The sequence below is a fragment of the Lithobates pipiens genome, unplaced genomic scaffold (genome assembly GCF_037356315.1).
Source record: "Lithobates pipiens isolate NorthernLeopardFrog02 unplaced genomic scaffold, aLitPip1_a1.2 Scaffold_16, whole genome shotgun sequence".
Classification (NCBI taxonomy): Eukaryota; Metazoa; Chordata; class Amphibia; order Anura; family Ranidae; genus Lithobates; species Lithobates pipiens.
In genome coordinates this window covers 382,021,291-382,040,242 of record NW_027507748.1, presented here as the reverse complement: position 1 = coordinate 382,040,242, position 18,952 = coordinate 382,021,291, and the positions used below count along the sequence as shown (strand labels likewise).

At 44.4% G+C, this 18,952-nt stretch overlaps 1 protein-coding gene across 2 annotated transcripts in view; it reads right to left on the bottom strand.

Annotated features, from left to right (window-relative positions):
- TEX14 (testis expressed 14, intercellular bridge forming factor) overlaps window positions 1-18,952 on the bottom strand; it is a 758,047-nt gene that overhangs the window by 456,936 nt on the left and 282,159 nt on the right. For both annotated transcript variants that reach the window (XM_077482232.1, XM_077482233.1), the window contains exons 6-7: window positions 10,950-11,031; window positions 10,693-10,820 (exon numbers count right to left, since the gene is read on the bottom strand). In XM_077482232.1, the coding sequence (XP_077338358.1) occupies window positions 10,693-10,820; window positions 10,950-11,031 (210 nt within the window). The remainder of the gene's footprint in view (window positions 1-10,692; window positions 10,821-10,949; window positions 11,032-18,952) is intronic.

Sequence of the window (18,952 nt, the reverse complement as noted above, 5' to 3'; positions counted from 1 at the left end):
GGCCAAGGACCCCTGAGGGGTTTGACTCTCTCAGGTTTTTTTTTGCTGACCTTTTTTGTTTTTTTTAGGCCGTCCTGGCCTTATGGTTGCTCCGCATCACTATATTCAGTGGCCCCCTTTTTGGGCCTGCACGCATACCCCCTTTTTTGGGGACTGATATGTGTCTTCTCTTTTTTATACTATTGCTCTGATGTCCTATTGGTGTTTTGGTTTTTATTTTTTATTTTAATTTTTTATTTTATTTTCATTTATTTTTTGGATTTTATTGCTTTTATTGGGGTTTTTCCTCTAATGCATTTGCCGATAACTGTTATGTGCATTTTATGTCTATATATGTCCTTGGGTGTTTCTTTCCATGTTGCAACTAACTCTATTGTTAGCAATATCTGTTTTAATTATAATGTGCTGATAGGCAGGTTGGGGCCCCTCCATGGCCCCCTATTGAGCCGTGTTGTGTCTGGGCCTCCGCCCTTTGACCTGCATGTTCACTGGCCTGACTGCCCCGACGCGACATGGCTTTGAAACTGGTCTCCTATAACGTAAAGGGCCTGAACTCCGTCAGGAAGAGATGGCTGGCCTTGAGGGATTTCAGGGCCTCCGGCGCGGATGTGATATTAGTCCAAGAGACGCACTTCCGGGCCGGAGGCTCCTTTAGATTCGCATCTAAACATTTTCTGGTGTCTTATGTGGCATCGGATCCCTCGGGTAAGGCTGGAGTAGCAATTTTAATAAAAAACTCATGTCCTCTCCAGGTTAGGTCATCTCAAGTGGATCCTAATGGTCGTTATATTATATTGCAGGGATCCTATCTCTCTAACCCTATGACGATCATGAACGTCTACGCCCCCAATTCAGGCCAGGTGAAATTTCTCACAGATGCCTTGGCACGTCTGCATAAGCTTTCTTCCCCCTTTACAGTTCTAGGGGGGGAACTTTAATGCTGTGCTCTCTCCCGCCCGGGACAGACGATCTCTATTTAATCTCACTCCCCCCCGGCCTCTCACACCCTGGCTACCTCCTTTAGGAAACTTATTCGTACACACCACTTGTTCGACGCTTGGCGGCTGAAACATCCCTCGGGTAGGCAATACTCATTTTACTCCCCTCCTCACAAGATGTTCTCTCGACTGGATTATTTTTTTATTACGGCCCCCTTGATATCTCACGCAGTGTCATCTGATCTGGGTGCGATAACCTGGTCGGACCATGCCCCCTTGACTCTAGATTTATGCCTCTCTGCTGCTTTCCCCAAGAAATGTCACTGGAGACTCAACGAGTCCCTGCTCAAGCACCCTGAAACCAATGCTAAACTCGAGGCGGCCCTGACCGAATATTTTCTCCTGAACAAAGGCTCCGTGCCCAGGTCATCCACCCTCTGGGAGGCCCACAAGGCCTTCTTCCGGGGGCAATGTATTGCTCTCGGTTCTCGAAGGAAAAAAGATGCGGCTCTCTTGAAAACGTCTTTGCTCCTAGAGCTTCACAGAGCAGAAAGGGCTCTGCTGCGCTCCCCCATGGTGGATCGGCTGCGCACGGTCACGGGCCTGCGGAACCGTATAAAATCCCTAGACATGTCTCACATAGACAAATCAATCCTGTGGGCTAAACAAAAGTTCTATGAGTACTCGAATAAGCCCCACAGGATGCTGGTTTCTAGACTTAACCCTAGGCCTTATCACGCCTTCTCGGACCACATCAAACTCCCTGACGGGTCCCCCACTTTCTGCCCCCAGACAATGACCCAGGTGTTTGGTGACTTCTATAACAAACTCTATAATTGCCTAACCCCCACACAACATCCAACTTTTGATTTGGCTGCTTTTGAGGAGTTCATGTCGGGCCTGAAGCTCCCCCAGTTGTCAGATTTGGATCTGCATATACTAAACGCACCCGTTACAGAGGATGAGGTGGACAACACTGTTAAGGCTCTCCCCCCCACAAAGCTCCAGGTCCGGATGGCCTCCCATACTCCTATTACAAACATTTCCTCCCCATCCTGTCGCCTCATCTAGTGACCCTGTATAACTCGCTGCTTCTAGGTAAGTCCCCTCACCAACATTTTCTTCACTCCTTCATCACGGTCATTCCTAAACAGGACAAGGACCCGACCCTACCAGACAACTACAGACCTATAGCCCTTTTAAATTCAGACTACAAACTATTTACAAAAATCCTTGCCAACTGTTTGTCCCAATTCCTGACGAAGCTCATAGACAGAGACCAGGTGGGCTTCGTTCCAACCAGGCATGCCAGTGACAACACCCGGCGAACTATAGACCTAATTGACATGCTGAACAGGGTGTGCGTCGCCCGGCCCTGATTCTCAGTCTGGACGCCCAAAAGGCGTTTGGCAGGTTAAGCTGGCCCTACATGTTCGCGACCCTCACTAGATTTGGCCTACGGGGACCCTTTCTCTCCGCACTACAATCCCTATACTCCAACCCCTCTTCCCAGGTCTGATTACTGTCCTTCACCTCCCAATCATTCCCTATGACAAACGGGACGAGACATGGTTGCCCTCTCTCCCCGCTCCTCTTTATACTTTGCCTAGAGCCCCTGGCAGAGGCTATCAGATCTCACCCTGATATCAAGGGGGTACCCATGCGGCAAAGGGAGTATAAATTATCCTTATTTATTACTTTTCTGTTGTTTATTTCCTTTATGCGTTCTGTTTTGCTTTGTTTTCTTTTAGTTATTTATTTTTATCCTTGGGCTGCTACTGTATATCTGTAGCCACCATGAGGTTATATCAGTCTCTCCAATACGGTATGCTCCAGACTTTCTTTGTCTATTGTCAGTTCTGTATCTTTTCATTTTCTGTAAAAAAAATTCTCTCAATAAAAAATACAATTAAAAATAAAAAACAGTCAGATGAGGGTCGGCTGGTCTCTAGAGATGAACACATGGAGACAGGTAAGCAGACAAACTCTATTACATAACTATGACATTATGTGTGGCAGAAAACTAACACTACACATCACCCTGAACACACCATCCCCACCGTGAAACATGGTGGTGGCAACATTTGGTTGTTAGGGTGCTTTTCTTCAGCAGGGACAGAGAAGCTGGCCAGACAGCGTTGATGAGAAGATGGATGGAGACAAATACAGGGCAATCTTAGGCCGCGTACACACGCGGGGACTGTTCGCCCAACTTTGTGCGTCAAACAGTTTGAGCGGACAGTCCGCTCAAAATTAGCATGGACGGACTTGGCCACACACGACGAACGAACAGTCCGCTGAAACTTGCGCGATGACGTGAACGGCACGTACGACGGGACTAGAAATACGACGTCCTATACACTGCAATGCAACCTTCGGCGTGTAAATCCTTTCTGAGCATGCGCGGAACTTAGTTTGACGAACAAGCCTACACACGGGCGGACTGTCCGCTCAAACCAAGTTTCAGCGGACAGTTTTACGGAATTTCCGAAAAACTTTGTTCGTCAGACTGTCCGCTGAAACTTTCCGCTGAAGCCCACACACGAGCGGACTGTCCTCCGAAACACTGTTCAGCGGACAAAGTTGAGCGAACAGTCCCCGCGTGTGTACGCGGCCTTAGAAGAAAACCTGTCTGCAAAAGACTTTTGACTGGGGCAGGGATTCACCTTCCAGCAGGACAACGACCCTAAACATACAGCCAGAGCTAAAATGGAATGCGTTAGATCAAAGCAAATTCATGTGTTAGAATGGCCGAGTCAAAGACCAGACCTAAATCCAATTGAGAATTTGTGGCAAGACTGGAAAATTGCTGTTCACAGATGTTCTCCTCCAATATGACAGAGCTTGAGCTATATTGCAAAGAAGAACTGGCAAAAATATCACTCTCTAGATGTACAAAGCTGGTAGAGACAGAATTACAGCAAAAGGTGGTTCTACAAAGTATTGACTCAGGGGGGCTGAATACAAATGCACGCCACACTTTCCAGATATTTATTCGTAATAAATTTTGAAAAAACATTTATCGTTTTATTTCCATTTCACAATTATGTGCTACCTTGTGTTGGTCTATCACATATAAAATCAGAAAAAATACATGTTTTTGGTTGTAACATGACAAAATGTGGAAAATTTCAAGGGGTATAAATATTTTTTCAAGGCACTGTACCTTGTTGTGAGCTCAGTAATATCTGTCTCCCACGGTTTGTTGACTGTCCAGAGAATTACAGGGCCATTGATGACCAATTTTTAAAGGAGATAAGTTCACATTTTGAAAAAAAATGTACATTTTTTGCAGGTAAAAAATGTGCATTTATTGTTTCTTTTTCTAAGGAGCAACTGTGATCAGCAAATGGCGGGTGCAATCTCAGGCTCCTGCAGACTCTCAGGATAGCTGTCTGTCCATACCTTGGACGGGCAGGCAGCTACCTAAGAGCACGAAGGTCAATGGACTATGAGAGCACTCACCAGCGCTCTCATAGTTCATTGAGAACTATAAGCCATCAGCCGCAATGGGAAATGGTGGATGATGCGGCCGTGTGGTTGGTGCCCCGGGAAGCTGCACTATTTTCAAAATGTGACATTGGGTGCAGGGAGAAGATCCCCCGCCCACTGTCACAGGGAGGGAGGGATTGGAGGGGAGAGGATGTAGATGCTGGAACATGTTACATAGAAATATAGTTTTCAAATGCAGATTCTCAAATGCCAAGACTAAGCTATTTGCATACTGCTCACGGCATTAATACAGTAAAGTCAAACCTGCCATACAGCCTTAATGAGGAGTGAGCAGTGCAGGGCTCTGAATACAAAAGAGATTCTCATATTGTTGCATGCTTATCAGTGATCAAGCCTGGATGAGGAATGAACACAGCTTGAGCTTGAGTGAAGCCAACTTGGCAGCCTCATTGTCATCAAGGTATAACAATACAGCAGCTAAACACAAACACTTAAGGGGAACTGTATCTATCCATTTTAGTCACGTTTTAGCGCACGCTGGCGTCCATTGACATACTTTAAGATGCCCATTGACATACATTTTGCATTTGAATACAACATTATGGTGTGAATAGGACACATTGGTAATTATTGCTTTTCTGATGCCCTTCCATTGATCTGGATCCGTGTCACTGGCCAGTGAATAGATTATGTAAAATCCCATGGTGTCAATCAAAAAAGAGCTCTGCCACCAGAAGTATAATCTTCAGTTGTAAACCTTTCGATTAAAAAGGTCACGCATGCCTTTTCCTTTTAAGAGCTAGGGTCAGCTATACATGGTTAGCACTTGTTTTCCGATGAAGACAGCTCATGGAGAAAACCATATGAAAGAAAAAGAACTAAAAGTGCTCTCATTTTATTTATTTTTTTAAATATACAAGATATTTTATTTACTCAACAAAAAATAATATGAAAGACAGGCTCAAATGTGTACAGAATGGGTTTGATTCCCACGGCTCACCACTCCCTGCTGTTGCTGGCTGACAGCTCAGGTGTTGGGACGGATCGAACTGTGGCTGGGGAACCTATCCTCTCTCCTCGACTCTGGTTCCTCAAGAAAAACCCTGCCTTACAATTTTAATAAACAAGTTTTCAAAATTTGCTCCTTTGAAAAAGCCCAATCCTGAGCTATCAGCCAGCAACTCACGGTGTTACCCAAAAATTAGATGAGGATCACAGGCACTGCTACCCAAACAAATGCAAGGAGGCGCAGACAGCGCTGTCATACACTAAATCAGGCGGGTTGCTGTTGTGCGCACTTGATCACCTATATTTATAATCAGCACATTACTTTCCTCTATTGATTGAATCTTTGGCCCTTTATGTTGGGACATTTGACCATATTGATGAATGTGGTTCAATTTTGTTTGGGTAGCGTTGACTGTGATCTTTATGTATTTTTGGACCAACACCATGAGTGGACAGTTGTCACCCACCAGGTTAATTGGCCAGCCATCATATATTTACTCCCACAACTGCCCTCAGGGTGAGATAATACAGCATTGTGCCTATAGAGGAGGAGAAGTGGGCATTCAGCTGCTGCAGGGAGGAAAATACAGCCTACAGTCAGTTCCACTAAATGCCTTCACTGCAGCCTCTCTTCTCTAGGTTTCGGGGTCGGCAACCAAGGGAAGCGATCTAACCATCACCTGCTGCCGATCGATGGGTAGATCATGATTGACGGGTTGCTGACCCCCAATTTAGTGAAACCATCTCCCCTTCTAATCAATCTATCAACACATTCAATAATTTGTATCTTCAAAGAATATCAAGAATATCAAGAACATGTAAATCTATAAAATGTTTAGCCACATTAGTCCGTATATTAGACTTTATATTCTGTAAATGATCCCCCAGTCTATCACACAACCTCCTAGTGCTACGACTAACATATTGCACATTGCATACTTCAGAAGAACATAGATTACTTAACATGTATTACAATTCACCAATTCCCTAGTTTTGTTAGCAATGCCTGTAGCTACAGAGACAACCTCATGAGGTTGTCCCAAGTTCTCACAACAGGAACACCTCATGCCTCATCATCTAAACAACCCTTAGCCCACTAATAAAATCAACTTTAGGTTTAATGAACAAGCTTAGGTATAAAAAGTTTCCAATTCTGGGAGATTTTGTGATGCAAACTTAACACCCTGCCTAGGATATCCCTATAACTGGGATCCTCAAATAAAATAGGAATATATTGATTTACTATGCGTTACACCTTCATAAATTTCAAACTATGTCTAGTAGATAAAATACTTTGTTCTTGCTGATCACGTTTCATATGTGGTGTATCCTTTATAAGAGACTATGGGGTTGATTTACTAAAGGCAAATAGACTCTGAAAGTGCAGTTGCTCCAGAGCTTAGGTTCACTTTGTAAAGAGTACCCAATCACATGCAAGAAAGAAAAAAAAAAGCATTTTTGATTGCACATGATTGGATGATGGGAGTCAGCAGAGCTTCTGCTCATTTACAAAGCTCTGGAGCAACTGCACCTTAGCAAATCAATCCATCTGTCACCATCTCTTGCATGTTTATAGGCCATATTAATGACCCTGTCACTATATCTCCTTCTTTAAAATGATTGGCAAGATCCTGTGATTCTTTGCCAAAGGTGACTGTATCTGTACAATTCCTTCTCAGTCTGATATACTGACCTCTTAGAATGGCTTTGATTGGGCTCAAACCCTTTACACATTTTCAAGAAACACATTCCCTTTCTAACACAGAATTATATCAGTATATGTATATGTAACTACCATTTTATCTCTTCCTGAATCAATGTGCCCTGGCTTCTGCCATCTTGACAGCTTTTAAATGCTTTCAGATGTCACTTGGACCCTTACTCTCCAGGCCTCAGTATACTGATACTGGCTACAAGTCGCACTTCCACAATGTACCCTAAATGACAATAGTTATTAGTCACGGGGAGTAGGACCTCGGCCTCCCATAACATACTAGCTATAAAAAATGTGTACAGTCTTATTTAGATGGTATCTAATCCCAGTTTGAATTGTCGCTTTCGCCCCCCAATACCCCGGCTTGTTTCTGGACATGTGGTAAGGAAGGCCATATGCTACATATTTGGTGGGCCTGAGACTCTTCCTACCCAGAAGCTTAAGACTGTTCCACCTGGAGACTTTATAGTAGGAAAACTGTACCAGAGTCAATGGAAGCATGTCCAACACCTGACCAATTGCTTCTAGTATTAAGGATGCAAAAAATGACAATGTCTCAACCCCAATATACAACTTGGATGCCTTGTACCGCTGAAGGACCAAAAAACTGAGAGAGTTAACTGACCAATGTGACTCATTGCACTGACTGTAAAGCTTTACGTTTTTTCAATACGTCATACTTTTTTGCTCTGTGCAATGGTTTTTCACAAAGCAGGCCGGATCCTCCTCTTCTGGGGTCCCCTGCTAGTGCTCCTGGCTCCACCCCCTGTAGAGTACCCCCAATGGAAGCGATGACGGAGCGATCACATGTAAATAAACCGGCGTGATTTCCGGTTCCTCCCTCCCCTGGTGGCAGCGCTGTGGGCTGCTTGTGTAGTGCCCACAGCGCTGCTCAGTGACAGATCCATCAATTCATCCATCCATGCTCACCCATCCATACTCTGCATACCCAGCCATACTCTGCATACCCATCCATACTCTGCATACCCAGCTATACTCTGCACACCCATCCATACTCTGCATGCTCTGCATACCCATCCATACTCTGCATACCCATCCATACTCTGCATACCCTCCCATACTCTGCATACCCTCCCATACTCTGCATACCCTCCCATACCCAGCCATACTCTGCATGCTGTGTATACCCAGCCATACTCTGCATACCCATCCATACTCTGCACACCCATCCATACTCTGCATGCTCTGCATACCCATCCATACATACTCTGCATACCCATCAATACCCAGCCATACTCTGCATACCCATCCATACTCTGCATACTCTGTATGCTGTGTATACCCAGCCATACTCTGCATACCCATCCATACTCTGCATACCCATCCATACTCTGTATACCCATCCATACTCGGCATGCACTGCATACCCAGCCATACTCTGCATACCCAGCCATACTCTGCATACCCATCCATACTCTGCATACCCATCCATCCATACTCTACATACCCATCCATACTCAGCATACTCATCCATCCATCCATACTCACCAATCCATACTCAGCATATTCATCCACCCATCCTCATCCATACTCAGCATACTCATCCATCCATCCATTTTTCCTCAGCAATACTAATCCATTCATCCATCCATACTCAGCCAACCCTTCCACCCCCATTCATAATTAGCTGTACCCAGCCATACTCAGCCGTAGCCAGCCATACCAAGCCGTACTCAATCGTACTCAGTCATACCCAGCCATACTCAATCGTACTCAGTCACACCCATCTATACTCTGCATACCCATCCATACTCTGCATACCCTCCCATACTCTGCATACTCTGTATGCTGTGTATACCCAGCCATACTCTGCATATCCATCCATACTCTGCATACCCATCCATACTCTGCTTGCACTGCATACCCAGCCATACTCTGCATACCCAGCCATACTCTGCATACCCAGCCATACTCTGCATACCCATCCATCCATCCATACTCACCAATCCATAATCAGCATACTTATCCACCCATCCTCATCCATACTCATCCATCCATCCATCCATCCTCAGCAATACTAATCCATTCATCCATCCATACTCAGCCATCCCTTCCACCACCATTCATAATTAGCTGTACCCAGCCATACTCAGCCGTAGCCAGCCATACCCAGCTGTACTCAATCGTACTCAGCCATACCCAGCCATACTCAATCGTACTCAGTCATACCCAGCCATACTCAGCCATACCCATCCATACTCAGCCATACCCAGCCTTCCTCAGCCATACCCAGGCATACTCAGTCGTGCTCAGTCATACCCAGCCATCCCATCTATACTCAGCCATACTCATTTATGCTCAACCATCCCCATCCACAGCTCATCCATCCCCATTCATGCTCATCCATGCCACTGCAGTGCCTCACAAAAGTGTAATAGGTAGTCAAATTAGATTTGAAACTTATGTCCCTAGAACACCTGATGGTGCTCCCTGCATGTTGGTCCTCTGTATGTGGCCACACTGTGGAAAAGTCTCACACATGTGGTATCGCCATACTCAGGAGGAGTAGGAGAATCTATTTCGGGGTGTAATTTTTGGTATGTAAATGTTATGTGTTAGAAATATTGTGTAAATGGACAACGTTGTGTAAAAAAAATGTGTTTTTATTTTCTTTACACATTTTCCAAAAACTTGGAGAAAAAAATGACATGTTCAAAAGACTCGATATGCCTCATAGATTATACATTGGGTTGTTTTCTTTCTAAAAGAATGCTGTGTGTGAGAAATAACCTGCTAATATAACAATTTTGTGAAAAAAAAAGAAAAGAAAATCTTAATTTTGCAAAGAATTGTGGGAAAAAAATTACAACTTCAAAAAACTCACTATTCCTCTTACTAAATACATTGGAATGTCTACTTTCCGAAAAGTGGTAATTTGGGGAGTATTTGTACTTTCCTGGCTTGTTAGGGTCTCAAGAAATGTCAGGCTGTCAGTACTTCAGGTGTGATCAATTTTCAGAGATTGGCACAATAGCTTGTGGACTCTATAACTTTCACAAAGACCAAATAATATACACCGATTTGGGTTATTTTTACCAAAGATATGTAGTGGTATAAATTTTGGCCAAAATATATGAAAAAAACGAACTAATTTGCAAAATTTTATAACAGAAACAAAGAAAAATGATTTTTTTACAGAATTAATTTTTCTCTTATAGCGCAAAAAATAAAAAGACCAGCGATGATTAAATACCACCAAAAGAAAGCTCTATTTGTGTGAAAAAAAGGACAAAAATTTAAAATAGGTACAATATTGTATGATTGAGTAATTGTCATTCAAAATGTGAGAGCACCAAAAGCTGAAAATTGGTCTGGTTATTAAGGGGGGTTTAAGTGCCCAGTGGTCAAGTGGTTAAATAATGAACTTAGTTATGCAACGGCACTTTCTTTCTCCTTTAAAAAACGATATAACATAACAAATTAAGTTTCTTTATAGATCTTTTTGACAAGAGCAAGTTGATTTTCCATTAAGTCTAGGAGGAATTCACCTTGTCTTCACAATCATTGCTGCTTATAATGTCTAATCAGCTATTTCAAATTTATACTTTAACATCTTACTTTGTCATTGTCATATACGGTCCAGCAGCAAAGCAGAAAGCAGGCTTGCAGTCATCCTGTACAACACTTTTATCTTCAATTAAAGGAACTGTTGCTATAAAGCCAACCCGCCTGTCTATTAAGAAAAACTGAAATTAAACAATGATTAATTCCAATTAGAATAATGGAAATGATTTTGGAAATATATTTTCTGAGCAAGCTTACAATGTTCAGATACGCATTTAACTTCTTAGTGGTACATTCATTTCAGGCCTTACCTCTCCATATCCAAAGCTACACATTCTCTTTACTGAAATACTTTTACACTTATGGTCTTTTGAGAGAGATTTATCAACTTTTCTAAAAAATAAAAAGCACAAACTACAAGTTAGTTTCTTTGAAATACAGAAGAAATAACGTTTTTAATTGTCATAGTAATCCACTTGAAGGGGTTTGTATTTGCATAGGTAAACCATTCTACACATTACAGCATAACTTTTCTTTTCAATAAATACCTTCCCCTGCTGCTTCATTGAAAAACGATAACAGCACCTGACACATAAAAATGAATGGAAGGGCTGGTTACTGGACCAAAATTCTCACTGGGGTATTTTAAGGGTATTTATATGAGGGTTTAATACTACATTAACCTCCTCCTATGCCCTTTTCAATAACAAGGGTTAATGGACTCAGTTTTAGAGTGCCGCAGCAAGAACCTTGCAGCCGAAAGCTGCATCCACAGATAAATGGATGTCCACCTAGTAAAACCTTGAAAAAGTTTGAACAGAGGACCAGGTGGCAGCCTTACAAAGCTAGGTAAAGGAGGCTTGGTGCTGAATGTCTCTTGCGATGTCCTAAGGGTAGGACAAATAGGGATTCTGCCTTCCTGATAGAGGCTGTTGCTTTGAGGTATACTCTGAAGGCTCTGATTATGGCTAGACAGTTAAGAGTAATTTCCCTATGGTGATTAGGAACAGGCACCAACGAAGGCAAGAATATGTCTTCATTGATGTGTAAGATTAATACCACTTTAAAGAGGAAGTAAACCCTAATGAGTTTACTTCCTCTTTGATTCCCTGCAAAGGTAAAGCATAATGGACTACTATGCATCACATAGTAGTCCATTATGTGTCACTTACCTGACACAGGAGCCAGCGAAGTCACCGCTGTCCCCTGTAGTCCGGAGCATCCATCTTCTCAGTGGGTCTCGCTGCGCCGCCGCTGTCATTCGGCAAAGCCGCGATGAGGTCACTCCCGTGCATGCACAGCCACTCGCGTATCGCATATCGCCGCTGACAGCGGTGTGCTCAGTGCGCCTACGTGCCGCTGTCTACGGCGCATGCCTTTCGGCAAATATCGCTTAAACCGTGTAGGTTTAGGAGATATTTCTTGGACCTACAGGTAAGCTTTAATCTAGACTTACCTGTAGGTCAAAGTTGGTTGTAAGGGTTTACAACCACTTTAAGAAGAAAATAAGTTCCTGGGAATTTGACTACCATATCTTTATAAAGAATAACGACTCTAAAGCCCCGTACACACGAGCGGACTTTTCAACATCCAAAGTCCGACGGACTGATTCCGTCAGACTATTCGATCGTGTGTGGGCTGCAACGGACTTTTGACTCGCCAAAGTCCGAAGGACTTTACAATATGGAACATGCTTCAAATTTTTTCGAAGGAACTCCGCCGGACCCGGTCCCTTCGAAAAATTTGCTCGTGTGTATGCTATTCCGACGGACTAAAACCGACGCTAGGGCAGCTATTGGCTACTGGCTATGGACTTCCTTATTCGAATCCAGTCGTACGTCATCACGTTCGAATCCGTCGGAGTTTAGTGTGATTGTGTGTGGCCAAGTCCGCTCAGCCGAAAAGTCCGTCAGAACTCCGTCGGAACTCCGGCAGAACTCCGACGGAACTCCTTCGGAAGTCTGTCGGACATAAGTCCTCTCGTGTGTACGGGGCTTTAGAGAGAGAACCACTAATTTAGAGACATATCTGACAGATGTGACAGCAACTAAGAAGGCCACTTTGCAGTGGAGATCATCTGAGGGGTTTTCCCTGATGGAGTCAAAGGGTAGTTTCTGCAGGATAAAGAGAACCAGAATGATGTCACAATATGTCACAAGTACAGGGATGCTGTAAGGGAGGTCAGAACCAAGGTACAACTTGAATAAAGGCTTTCACAAGGGAGAGCTAGGCCAGAGGTTTTTGAAAAACAATGGATGAGGCCAAGCTTTGGTCAAAGGTCATAGGCAAGGATATGAGACACAAAGTAATCTCTAGGGTTGAAGTGCCTGTGCTCACACCAGGCAAAGAAGGATTTTCAGGTAAAATAGTAATACTTTCTGGAAGTGTCTTTTCTTGCATTTAGTAAAGTAGGAATAACACTAAGAGAACCTTCTGTCCCTCAAGACATGGGCTTAAATAGCCATGCCAATAAAGCCAGTGACAGAAAAGCAGGGTGAAACAGAGGGCCCTGAGAAAACAAGTCTGGCCTTCAGTAGTCAGAGTATGCCGGTGTACCAGATTTTTAAGGGACAGTTTTTCCTCTTGCTCTATTTTGTAACGCTGTCAAGGTAGAATTTACACTGGATTAAAGGCATATATTAGGGGTGTGGACAGCCCAGGTCACTGGAGAGTGTTTCTCCATTCAAGAGATCTGGCTTACTTTCTTTAAAGCTGCATGACTCCTGGTGCCCCCTTGGTGGTTAATGTAAGTCACAGCTGTGATGATGACTGATTGCACCCTGATTGGTGGCCTCGCAGAGGTTTATTTATTGTTCTGATCTGAGCTGCGGGATTTTGATGGGGAGCTTAGCTTCTGCTTGAACTGTGAAGGACCTCCTCCTCAACCTGAAAGACTAGAATCTGTCGTTACTACTTTCCAGTGATATAAAAGGAAAGCCTTCCCCACTGTTAAGGCTGAAGTGGAGATTCATCAAGCTAGAGAATTCCTTGCTTGGCTGGACAGGAGCTTGAGCAGGTCAAAAGAAGGAGCATGCTTGGTCCATGACAACAAGTTGTGTTGGAGACATCTCAGATGAAAATGGGCAAATGGAACAGCCGCAAAGAAGATTACCATGAGACATAGATTCTTATAGAGAGTCTCACAGAGGGACTTCTATTTGACCTTCTCTTTGACCTCAAGTCCTGAGCATTAGCTCAGGACTTGAGAAAGCTGGAAGGAAGACCTTTGCTTAGGACAGGGGTCGGCAACCCACGGCCCGCACCTGGTTCGCCGCCGCTAAATCTCCGGCCCTTCATTAATTCACGGGCACACGGCCCTCGGACAAGTTGTTGTCTATTTAACCACTTCCCACCCGGCCAATGCACATATACGGCCGGGTGGGAGCCGCCTACTCCTGATATGACGTTCAGGAACGTCATTCAGGAGTAGCGGGATCGCGCGCGCGCGCGCCCGCGCAGCGGCGCGATCCCGATGCGCCCGTGTCACCCGGACACGGCGCATCTCAGATCGGCAGGAGGGCTCTGTGATTGGCCCTCCTGATCACATGACGGCCGTGTCCAATCACGGCCGTCATGTGATGTAAACAAACAGCCGGTTGCTAGGCAATCGGCTCCTCCTCTCCTCACACAGAAGTCATCGCTGTGGAGAGGAGAGCAGATCGCTGCAGCCGGCTGCTGATCAGTGAGTATGAGCTGCTTTTTACAGCTTTTTACTCACTGATCACCAGTCTAGTGTACACAGTAAACACACCACACAGTAAACACATCACACAGTATAAACACAATGTCCCCACACATGTCCCCAAAACATACATGTCCCCAAATAATAAAAACACATGTCCCTAATAATAAAAACATGTCCCCCACATATGTCCCACTAAAATCACATGTCCCAATGATTATCTGCACACATATGTACGTGATCACCTGCACACATATGTACATGATCATTTGCGTACATATGTCCGTGATCACACAAACCAATTATTATACACTTAACGGATTTTTTTTTACCAAAAACATGTAGCAGAATACATTTTGGCTTAAATTTATGACAAAATTTGATTTTATTGGATTTTTATTGAAGTAGAAAAAAGAAAATATTGTTTTTTTTTCCAAATTTCCGCTTTTTTGCGCTTATATCGCAAAAAATAAAAAACGGAGTCGTGAATAAATACCACCAAAATAAAGCTCTATTTGTGCGAACAAAATGATAAAAATTTCATTTGGGTACAGTGTAGCATGACCGCGCAATTGTCACTGAAAGCGCTAGAGCGCTGAAAGCTGAAAATTGGGCTGGGAAGGAAGGGGGCGAAAGTGCCCTGTATTGAAGTGGTTAATAATGTCATCTGCAAAAGTGTCTGTGTTATATAATAAAAATGCAGCTATATACCTCATTAAGAGCGGTGCTCAGATGACTCAGTGTCTCCCTCCTCTCCTCCCTTTCTGACGGACGTCATTCTCGGCCCCGCCTGCTGCAATTGTCAGGCGAGAAGAAGAGAGAGGCAGTGGGGCACGTAAGCGCAGAGCGGCGCTCTTAATGAGGTATATAGCTGTATTTTTATTATATAACACAGACACTTTTGCAGATGACTTTATTAAACAGCGTGAATAATAGGAATATTCAGGGCCACCCCGGGCAAGAATTTTCTTGTATCTTCTGTCCACAGCCACTGCTGTACCCCCCCCCCACACTGTCCACAGCCACCTATGTGCCCCTCCCTGTCCACAGCCACCTCTGTACCCCCCCCCCGTCCACAGACACTTCTGTACCCTCCGTTCACACCCACCTCTGTATCCTCCCTGTCCACAGCCACCTCTGTACCCCCCTGTCAACAGCCACCTCTGTACCCCCCCCCGTCCACAGCCACCTCTGTACCCCTCCATCCACAGCCATTTTTGTATCCCTCCCTCCCTGTCCACAGCCATCTCTGTATCCCCCCATCACTGTTCCCTCCATCCACAGCTATCACTGTACCCCCCTGCCCACAGCCACCACTGTACCCTCCGTCCCCAGCCACCACTGTACCCCCCATCCACCTCTGTACCCCCCCTGTCCACAGCCACCTCTGTATCCCCTCCTGTCCACAGCCACCACTGTACCCCCTTCCCGTCCACAGCCACCACTGTACCCCCCTGTCCACTGCCACTTTTGTATCCCCCTGTCCACTGCCACCACTGTACCCCCCTGTCCAAAGCCACCTCTGTACCCCCCTGTCCACAGCCACCTCTGTACCCTCCTGTCCACAGCCACCTCTGTATCCCCCCATCCACCTCTGTATCCCCCCCTCCACAGCCACCTCTGTACCCCTGCCATCCACAGCCACCTCTGTACCCCCCTGTCCACCGCCCTATCTGTATCCCCCATCTTCATTTATTAGCAGGTGAATGCGGATGTCCGTGCATTCACATACATTGAATCTGGCCCTTAAGTGGAAAAAGGTTGCTGACCCCTGGAGCCTGAAGCATCTGAATTGTCCTGTAAATGTTTGCAGATAGCTGAAAGGTAGATGAGTCATTCAGAAGAAGGTTGTCTAGATAACCTGTCGACTGGATGCCCTGAGTTCTTAGAAGGGCAAGAATTGGTGCAAGGACATTTGTGAATATTCTGGAAACAGAGGATAGGCCAAATGGCACATAGACAAACTGGAAGTGATTGTTTCCTACTGCAAAGCATAGATAGTGCTGATGCGGTGTATAAATAGGCATACTGTATGTGCAGATGTCTGCATAGTATTCCCCTTGTCTTTGAAAGGCATTAACTAACCTTGCAGATGCCATGTAAAATTTTGTAATTTGAAAGTATTTGTTGATGAATTTTGGTCCAGGATAGGATGAATACCACCTTTTGGCTTTGGTACAGTGAACAGGTTTGAAGAGAATCTTTTGAACCTGTCCTGTAGGGATATAGGCACAATTACTGAGGGGCCGAGAGATGATTCAAGGCATTCTGCAAAACAAACTGTTCTTTGGCAGATTTTGGATAATTTGAGATGTAAGTGGTGAGGGGTAGAATTTTGAACTTTTTTGTATTCCTTTGAATACGGACTGAAACCACAATATTCCGACTTTGTTCGGGTCCGCAACCAGCCAGCGGACGTTCCTACTGGTCATTTGGACCTCCCTGTGGGACAAGAGAGCCCAGGTGAAGCAGCAAAAGGCAGCGGGAGGGTGGGGCTGCCTATCCCGCTGCTTGTGATAACAGTTGAGCGGCTGCTTAGCCACATTGGTTGTTATCACAAAAACAGTACCTGGGTGATGCCTGCAGCTGCAGGTATTATTACCCCAATACAACCACTTGAATCAGAATGATGTAAAGGTATGTGATTTTGATTTTGCGGCAAGTGGTTAACTGACAATTGCGCGGTCATGCAATGCTGTACCCAAATAAAATTTTAAAAGTATCAAATATAAAAAAATATATTTATTTATGTCATATTTTCCAACAAATAGAGCTTCCTTTTGGTGGTATTTGATCACCGCTTTGCGCTATAAACAAACAAAGACCGACAAATTAGGAAAAAAAAAAAAAAAACCAATATTTTTTACTTTCTGCTATAAAATGTATTCAATGAAAAAAATTTTAAAAATTTAATTTCTTCATTAATTTAGGCCAATATTTATTTTGCTTAAAAAAATCCCAATAAGCGATATTGATAGGTTTACGTGAATTTTATAGTGTCTACAAACTATGATATATATATTTATGTTTTTTTTTTTATACTAGTAATGGTGGTGATCAGCGACTTATAGCGGGACTGTGATACTGCGATGAACATTCGGACATTGACACTTTTCATGAACCAGTGACACTAATACAATGACCAGTGGTAAAAATATGGGGTTAAACATCTATGGCAGTTAAAGGGTTAACTGTGTGCCTATCCAGTGTTTTTGTGTACTGTATGTGCTACTTTTACTATGGGAAGAGATGGATTCTAGTCCATGCTTTGCAGGAACACAGAATCCATTGCTTCCCCTGTCAGAACAGAGATCTGCCCTGTTTACATAGGCACATCCCTGTTCTATGTGGTTTACCAATGATTGGTGGGTGCTGAAGGACATCAAGTGCCCGGCACCTGCAGATTAATGAATAAACACAGCAGAAGCGGCCTGCCAGAAGCGCACATGTGCCCCCTCCAGGCAGGAAACTGCTGTGAGGTGGTCAGCAAATTAAAACACACATGAAAACACAGCAATGGTGTAAGCTAATTTAAATACATTTATTCTGAGTGCATTTGGTGTAAACGATTCCTTAGTCAGGTATGCTGCTTGTTGTGTGCCTGTTATAGAGCTAGAATCAGGTGCTGAGTTTGAGATTCAAATCAGGTCTTGATCTGGTGCAAGGCAAGCATCGCCACTGAGTATTGTGCAGGCCTTTGGCAAATGCTTGCTAGAGCTTTTGTCATAGCTTCCCTCCACAATAGATATGGGTGAAGGTTGCTGAATGAGGTAAAAAGGCAGGGTGGAGACATTCACAATCTCCATCTTGTTAAATCAGAGAATGGCTTGCATTAATTGAGAAAAATGTAAAGAATTCTCTAAATGGCACCTGTGCCAAGCGAGCAGTCCCTTGTGTTTACTATGCAGCAGGGCAGCCACACAGCACAGCACCTGGAAGACAGTACAGATCACTGCGTTAGTTGTGGCTATTTCAGTGACTCTCCGCTTCCATAGGGATTAGCCAGGTATGGCACATACATACTTACATTGGTCCAAGCTGGACCAATGTAACTATGCTAAAAACAGCATACTTGGAATTTGGCTTTAACTAGAAACTAATGACATTACTCTAACTGAAAGCACAAAAACTAAAATGTGAAAGATTACTTTATTAAAATGAGAGTAGTAGAGCTACACTTAGGCTGCTTTCACACTGGGGCGAGAGCAGCGTCGGCGGTAAAGCGCCGCTATTTTTAGCGGCGCTTTACCGTCGTTTTAGCGGCGGTGCGCGGGCGCTAGCGGGGTGGTTTTAACCCCCGCTAGCGGCCGAAAAGGGGTTAAACCCGCCCGCAAAGCGCCGCTGCAGCGGCGCTTTGCCGGCGGTATTGCCGCGGTGTCCCATTGATTTCAATGGGTAGCAGCGGTATAGGAGCGGTGAATACACCGCTCCTTCACCGCTGCAAAGATGCGGCTGGCAGGACTTTTTTCACCGTCCTGCCAGCGCATCGCTCCAGTGTGAAAGCCCTCCGGCTTTCACACTGGAGTTAAAGGGGCCGGTTTTTTTCAGGCGTTACACAGGCGCTATTTTTAGCGCTGTAACGCCTGAATACCGCCCCAGTGTGAAAGCAGCCTTAGTATAGTATACCTTTAC